This window comes from Priapulus caudatus, unplaced genomic scaffold (assembly GCF_000485595.1).
Source record: "Priapulus caudatus unplaced genomic scaffold, Priapulus_caudatus-5.0.1 Scaffold1777, whole genome shotgun sequence".
NCBI classification, from domain to species: Eukaryota; Metazoa; Priapulida; class Priapulimorpha; order Priapulimorphida; family Priapulidae; genus Priapulus; species Priapulus caudatus.
Genome location: NW_014578838.1, coordinates 1 through 8,443, shown reverse-complemented (window position 1 = coordinate 8,443; position 8,443 = coordinate 1). Strand labels below are relative to the sequence as shown.

Below are 8,443 nucleotides of genomic sequence, written 5' to 3'. Positions count from 1 at the left end.
AAAACTATTCAGCAACCTTCGAATCAATTTCATAAACGACTCTGCAATCTATTCACTACACATTTTCACGAATGCGCAGCCAACTGACAAACCAAACTTCAAATCAATTCATTCTAAAAGCTGCCGGATGCTTCAGCGCTCGATGGACTTACGCTATTGGGATCCGATTTTTACCACCCTGCGGGAACGTGGTACTGGTTACTTTGGTAGTAAATAGATTTCGTATTTATTTTTCATTATATTTTATTGAAACGCTCCAAGTGCCTGTGGTCTACAGCAGCTGCTGTAAACAAACATCTTTTCCGCAGGCGTAATTTTTTTTCTTAGGATAATCAAGAACATAGGGCTCTAGTGAGGGCTGCCATTGGTTGAGCTTGCTTCGTCGCTCAATGACGCCACAATGTGGTAATATTCATGGCACATCCATAATTAATAATCATATTAATCCTGAATAGCCGACCGCGTAGAGCACGGACGTCAGGGCTGAAAGGTCGTTGGATCGAATCCTATCTTTTTTTAAATTATTTTTCTGTTTTCTGTATTTTTCTATCTTTATTTCATTTAACTATTTTTTTTCCAATTAACGCAAATATTTACATGATTTATTTACAACAATTTTTTTTAATAGGGTTATGGTTAGGGTCACAATGCACCATAAAACAGGAGTTTGAGGCACCTGATTTGTATCGACCAATGGCAGCGCTCACTAGAGCCCTATGTTCGTGATTATCCTAGAAAAAAATATCACGCCTGCGGGAAAGATGTGTTTGTTTACAGCAGCTGCTGTAGACCACAGGCACTTGGAGCGTTTCAATAAAATATAATGCTAAATAAATACGAAATCTATTTACTACCAAAGTAACCAGTACCTCGCTTCCCGCAGGGTGGTAAAAATCGAATCCTCGAAAGCTCCAATAGCGTATCCATCCGAGCTGAAGCATCCGGGCACTTTTAGAATGAATTGATTTGAAGTTTGGTTTGTAGTTAGCTGGTTAGGAAAGTGTAGCGCATAGATTGCAAGTCCTATGAATTGATTCGAAGTTTCCTGAATAGTTTTGCACACGGACCGGAAACAACAGAGTGGGCGGCAAATTGTAAACGTTAGTAACTGATTTCAGAGGACTTGAATAGATTGGAAGTTTGATAAATTGATTGTTAAATGAGCTCTTTGATTGTAAACGTTTACATATGTTTTGAAAGCTGTATGATTAATTTGTAATTTAAGCTATACATTTGTCGTTTGTTACCTAATAATTCTGAAACCAACAGATAGATTCGCATTTCTAGTGATTAATGTTGAAAGTAATAAATTAATTTCAAACTTAGTGAACTGATTCGTTATTCTGTAAATTAATTTAAAACTTATAATTTCAATTGTTAGGGTGATGAAGCAAGATTTGAACATTTGTGAGTTTATGTAACATGTTCTCAATTAAATTGCAAGTTAGTAAATTGGTTTGTTATTTTGAAAATATATTGTACGTTTAGAAAATGAATTTTTACTATGATGTAATTTGTACATCAGGCAATTATTTTGGAAAGTTGGGATTTAATTTGCAAGTTAATAAATTGATTTGTTATTCTGTGAATTGATTTAAAATTTTGAATTTAAATTTCTCGAACAATATAAAGTAATTTGTATTTTTATTAATTAATTTGAAATGTTTTAAATTGATTTAAAATTGTGTATTTGAAATGTTTGAAAATTATTTTTGAAGGGGATGGCTTTCCATAAAAAACGTACGGTTGCATCTTACGTGCCCGGTCGTACGAACAGTCCACATTGATGTGTTGCTGTGACACATGATTCAAATATGTAGTTTTTAGCAGCTAGAATACTAGGTTTATGGTGATTAGTAGCACAACGCAGCGGTAATCCGGGATTTGCTTTTTTAGTAACAAATTGGCAGATAAGTGTTTTGATGTTTGTTGCGGAGACTTATTCAAGCATTGCGAGTCATTTACCAGTAATTAGGCAGTTAATCTGCAGTGCGCGGACGATATCAAGGATTAGAGAGACCATAGCCGGTTAATGAACGGGTCCGGATGTGGGTGGGATAATAGGGGGTTATATATATATACACATATATATATATATAAACAAAGTCAAATTATAGAATAGCGGTGGTTAAAATTTAATTAACAAGCTTTCGAGATTACATTCTCTTCATCAGGTGAGCAGACATTGGAATAGAACCGTAATAAAAATACAATGCCTTATAGATATAATCGAAAAGCCTACCAGCTATAGAGAAATCCCTGTCAAGCGCATAACCCACCATTCTATCATTTTTAGTCAGTCTCCATGTTGTGTGGCCTGTAAGTGTAATTTGTGATTGATGTGGCCTGCACGTGTAATATATGATTACTTTGTGGTGTTTAACAATGCTGAATATCTATGTCAGGGACGTAGCCAGCTAAAAAAAAGTGTGTGTGTGGGGGTTCTTTTGATAATAGCACTGGAACTTTATGCTATCGAAACAAATAGAAATGGCGGCAAAGCCGTTAAGTTTGAAGCTCCAAAGGGGGATCTGGGGGTCCTCCCCCGTAAAATTTTATAAAATATGTCTCTAGGTGCGATTTCCCAGCACTTTGAAATCGTATTTTTAGACATGAACTAATGGTTTTTGAGTAACTTTTCGCCACATAAATGACTTCTGGACCCAATTTCACAAGAAAAATATGTTTAAATCCTTAAATCTCAATTTAACTGGCATTGATTTGTATAAAAGTTTAAATTAAGAATTCAAACTAATTTAGTGACTGTCACTTGGACCCGGTTACATTTTTTGTCGTATTACAATAGTATTTCAATCTTATTGTAGCATAATTTATATTATGTACACATGGAGGTTCACTAGCTATTTTTAGTTTCCAGGAACTAGTTTTCATTGTGATTAATCATGTGGTTTATCATGTGTGTTTCATGAACATTTATAATAAGATATTTAATTATTATTATTATTATTATTATTATTATTATCATTAGTGTTGTTGACGGGGTAACGTTGAGCGAAATGTCACGTAATGGCAGAATGCATCTTCGTTTAAGCTGGGCAGTATTAGGCTACTCTGTTTTTGTGTGTTACTCTGTATGAATTGAAAATTTAGAGAAATGTTCAGTTTAGCATTCACTTTTAAGGACACGGGATAGTGGAGATATCACCACTGCGATGGCTCAATGGTTGAGTGCTCGCCTCGTATGTGGAAGGTCGGGTGGGCCGGCCGGCCGGGTCATACCAAAGACTTGAAAAATGGTACACACGGCTTCTCTGCTTAGCATTCAGCAAATAGAGATAGAGTGTGTCAAGTTAACTCGCAGTGCTACCAGTGGACTAACCCCCTACTGTAGCATTTACTGTGAAAGCAGCTGCGGGGCTGATAGGCACCGCCCTATGCGCCATGTAACCATGCGCTATGCGTATGAAGGCGCGGGAAGGATTTCATTTTTCTATATTGGAGAAGATTTGAAAGAATTGTTATTCATCAGTGCGTTAGGGCGGTTGATGAAGAAAATTTGAATTATTTCGAGTGAAGAAAGCCATGCAGGGGATGCGGTGATCTGGTGATTCTATCGATATGTAGGAGTTTCAATTAGGAAAAACTGTCATTGCCGCTTCCTGCATGCAGGTATATTTACGGGATAAGATCTGTTATTTCGTTTCTCGTCATCGATGAGGCCAAATTGAGAGATATATTATATGTATCAAGAGCTCATAATACATTACGTAATTATACCTACATTATAGGTATTTACGGGCTGAGATCTGATACTTTGTTTCTCGTCACCAATGAGGTCAAATTGAGAGATTATCGTTATATATATATATATATATCAAGCAGCTTATAATAACATTATATTCTCGAGCATCTGTACGTCAAGTTGGCCTTTACTAGTTTCTATTATGTTTTACGTTATATGTTAAAATATAGTGTGTGTGTGTGTGTGTGCTGTGTGTGTGTGTTGTGTGTGTGTGTTTGTGCTGTGTGGCTGTGCGTGTGCGTGTGCGTGTGCGTGTGCGTGTGCGTGTGCGTGTGCGTGTGCGTGTGGTGTGCGTGTGCGTGTGCTTGCGTGCGTGATATATATTATATATATATATATATATATGTGTGTGTGTGTAGTGTGTGTGTGTGTGTGTGTGTGTGTGTGTGTGCGTGTGTGTGTGTGCTGTGTGTGTCTGTGTGTGTGTGTGTGATTTCGGTTAATAGATGTACATGGCATTTGAGGTACCTATAGCTGCCCTGATGTCCGTCACTTGTCTCTTGTTAAGCTAGATGGCACTTTTAATCGGAAACTGTTTTTTTATTTGATGTGAGGAGCTTTTATTGGTAACTCATATTGATATCACAGGCACTTGAAACGTTTCAATAATAGAATGAAAGTACATAAGCACGAAATATATTTACTACCAAAGTCTAAATGTTTATTTACTCTCTCTTCGCCTACTATTATAGTTGATATTTCCCTGTAAATGCCGTTCAAATGCTTCTCTGCAACACACAAGTATACATCGCACTGACGCCGCTATTGTAGCAAGCGTTTCTTAACGCTACCCAATGCTAGAAAGGTTTTTGATGTCACACATTGCACCGTCGGTCAATGACCGTAGACAGTAATGTCGAAAGCGTCGTTTAATAATATAGATGACTTTATTCTAATATATATATATATATATATATATTATATATATATATATATATATATATATATATATATATATATATGTTACGACATACATAAGCACAACACTACGTAAGTGCCTGCTCTTTCCCTTCTCCTACATCACTTCCCCTTCACTCTTCCTTTCCTCCCATATCCTACATCTATCTTCCATCATCTCTCCCCCTTCGTCTCTCCCCTTACATTTTCCCTTGGCCTCTCACGCCTCTACCTTATATATATCTCGGGCGTGGGTTTTCGGTGGACACGTGTTCTCCCTCACGGGCCGGTCCTCTCGCCTATCTGTCCTATTGGTTGGTTTCGGACATTGATCGGTCAAGTGATCATGGTGACTCTTGCGTCATTATGGAACGTTTCCAAACCCATCCTCCTCCCCACTGGCTGGCTGCCAAGACTCCTGATTGCATGAACTATGCATGCGTTTCACTATCTCTTGGAGTTGCTACTGGCTAATTATGTTGGCCACGTCTCTTATGAATGCTCTCTAGCACTAATGCTAATGACTCCAACGGTCCTCTAAAGCTAATAACACTGTATGTATTCTGAAAGGTTACCAATACCAGTTGGCTTCTAGTGTCAATCATTCTAAGTGCATTCGGACTCTCTTCGAAGAGGTTCTGATCCAAGCGTCCAAAATTAACTTTCACTCGCATGAATTTGCATCGCTACACTATGCACAAACAACAAAATTATCGGGCAAAAAACAACGGATGTGCAACGCCAATGCAATGCTAACTGTGCACGCAAATGCTGTGCAAAACAATAAAACACTATCATTTTTGTGCAATGGAATTGTGTGCAGAAGAGCGTTTGACCGGCATTTTTAGAAAATTATCAATAATAATAGGCAAACGAGAGTAGACAAACATTAAGACTTCGGTGGTAAAGGCATTTAATGTTTACTTACCATCATTTCATTATTGAAATGTTCAAAGTGCATGTGGTTGGTATATCTGTTGCCAGGTCCAATGCAATGCACTCTCTTTAAAGGGATATAACACTCTGAAATTTTAGGTTATATGATGATAGTAAGTGCAGAGATAGTAGTATATACCTACACATTTTATAATCATGCATTCAAATGTGTCCATGTTTTAACTGAAACTATGAGTTGTTGTTTTAAGATATTGCAATATTCCCCCTCTTAAATTAATATATAAGAAACACCCTCGTAGCCTGCAGCCAAAAACTTGCGATGCGCAACTTTGAAAGTAGGTGGGCTAGTAGTGGCGCCACCGTCGTTGTAAGTAAGGATATAGCCGTCAGTTTCATCTATATCTTACGAGGCCTGTCTAGGGCGATTCGACTCTAAACGTACAGCCTATGTTGCTCTACACAAGCAAAACTTTGCTCAGACATGTCATACATACCATTAGTGATTAATTGGTTTTGTACATCTGTTCCGCTGTATACTGTAGAATGTATTCGCAGAACCTAAAGGCTAGTCTCTTTCCTGAGTATATGCAACTGTACTTACGTAGGCAAGCCGCTTCCAGAAGGTGAGTTACAGCAAGAGTCTGGCCAAATAATTCATATCGCCGTGCCCCGTTACCGACCACCAACGCCATCGCTGGTCCTGTTATTTAACAGACAACATTCATCTTTATCTTGCGTTAAGTCATCCTGATAAAGATTTCCCAAAGGGAGATCGAAAATTTCGGTAGTAAGTTCATTTCTTGGATTTAACACAAGATAAATATAAATTTATAGTTTTCAACGAAATTCAATGAACTTCTTTCATTCAAGACAACATTCATTTGAACTTATCTCTTGAGTTGTGTTATTCTATATTATATATATATATATATATATATATGCAATGAGCGTACGCATGTCGCATGTGCGCATAGTTTTATATAGTCCGAGCCGACGCAGACCCCAGTAATGGGATAAACCCGCACCCTCAGATTAGCAAAGTGGAGTTATAACGTCTGCATTTGCGGATAAAGTTTTATACTGCTAGCTTAACATCTATAGTGCATGCGCACGAACACATAGTGACGCACGTTGATGTGTTCAAGTATATAGCCGCATATATACACCGTTTGGGCATTTTGCTGGGAAGTGCTCGACGTTTTTTTTCTCACCGATCAATGAAGTACAATTAAGGCTCTACGTATTCACACTGCCTATTATCCTACCGCACGCACACACACACACACACACACACACACACACACACACACAACAACACACACACACACACACACACACACACACACACACAACACACACACACACACTCACAAACCACACAGCAGCACACGAGAGCACCGACACACAGCCACAGCACCAGACACAGATCAGGGCACACACTCTACACACCACGACACAGTCGACACACAGCCACACACTGCACGGAACACACCACACACACACACATACACACACACACACATACACACACGAACACACACACAGCACAGCACGACACACACACAAAACAGCACCACACGACACACGACACACAACACACACACACAGATGATCCGTGTTATGTGTACGTGCGTAGTGTATGTGTGTGTGTGTGGTGAGTGTTGGTGTGTGTGTGTTTGTGTGTGTGTGTATTATGTGTGTGACTTTGTGTGTGTGTGTTGTGTGTGTGTTGGTGTGTGTGTGTGGTGTGTGAGTAGTGTTATGTGTGTGTGTGTGTGCTGTGTGTGTCGCTGTGGTGTGTTGTGTGCTTGTGTGTCGTGTGTGGACTCGGAAATTAAAATACATTTCAAGACATTGAGGTGCACATACACGACAGGCGTAGTGATCATACCCGTATGAATCGCACCAGCCAGCCTTATGCTCCCTTGGATTATCGGAGCAGAAATATTCCCGGTGGCTCTAAATATGTCGACGACCAATTCGGCTACTTCTTTGGCATGCTTATCGCAATTCCGTGTAGGGCATCCTGAGACAACAGCGTATTTCCCACCTAGAATTCACGACATCAGCATGTATATAACCGCAGTCTTCTCATAACATAACCAAAAGTAGTTGGTTATTGCTCGATTACAAGTTTGTCTTGACAGCGTGAGCAAAGGGAAGGCAAAAATAGCTTGAATGTATAACGATTAAATCTAGGTGCGCAATAAATAGAGAATTATTTTAATGAGTCGCATCATCTTGCGATTTTTGGAAAATCCGGCATAGTGACACATGATCGTGTAATTCTAGGTTCCATCTCGCCGTATCTTTATTTGGTCGACATGTGTTTTAAAAATGTATAGACATGAAATGAAAAAGCGCTAACATGAAATAACAAGCGCCTAAATGTTGTACATACATATTCTGTTAATATAGTTCACATTATGCCTTTCGTTGAAAACGACTTTTGTCTGATGACAACACATTGTCACTTGCGTGGTCGACTGCAAAACGGGATTTCTACATACGGAATTATAAAAACGATATACATATATATAATTATATATATATATATATATATATATATATTACGAATCAACTTCGGTTTCCATGGCGTTTTACGTACCAACGCTATTAAAACAGTACACATCGTACTTCCGGATTGTTTTCTCTATCTCATTGTAAACCTTGTTAATCAGTTCCACGGCATCGTAGGGCGTGAGTCGTACATAGCTTTCCTCAAAGCTACAGATGTGTAACACAAGGAAGGTGACGTCATTGAAGATATCAGGCTGCGTCGTGTGACTATAACACAAATATTACACAAAATCTCAAAATTCAAACTTAAAGGAAAATGCATGTATGCATGTATGCATGTATGCATGTATGCATGTATGCATGTAT

General features: G+C 38.6%; 1 protein-coding gene across 1 annotated transcript in view; it reads right to left on the bottom strand.

Annotated features, from left to right (window-relative positions):
- LOC106817578 (soluble guanylate cyclase gcy-35-like) overlaps positions 1 to 8,344 on the bottom strand; it is a gene marked incomplete at its 5' end in the record, with an annotated part of 16,937 nt that extends 8,593 nt beyond the window's left edge. The window contains 4 exons of the mRNA XM_014822253.1: positions 5,589 to 5,683; positions 6,159 to 6,257; positions 7,449 to 7,607; positions 8,166 to 8,344. Of these exons, the coding sequence (XP_014677739.1) occupies positions 5,589 to 5,683; positions 6,159 to 6,257; positions 7,449 to 7,607; positions 8,166 to 8,344 (532 nt within the window). The remainder of the gene's footprint in view (positions 1 to 5,588; positions 5,684 to 6,158; positions 6,258 to 7,448; positions 7,608 to 8,165) is intronic.
- Between the last annotated feature and the right edge of the window lie 99 nt (positions 8,345 to 8,443).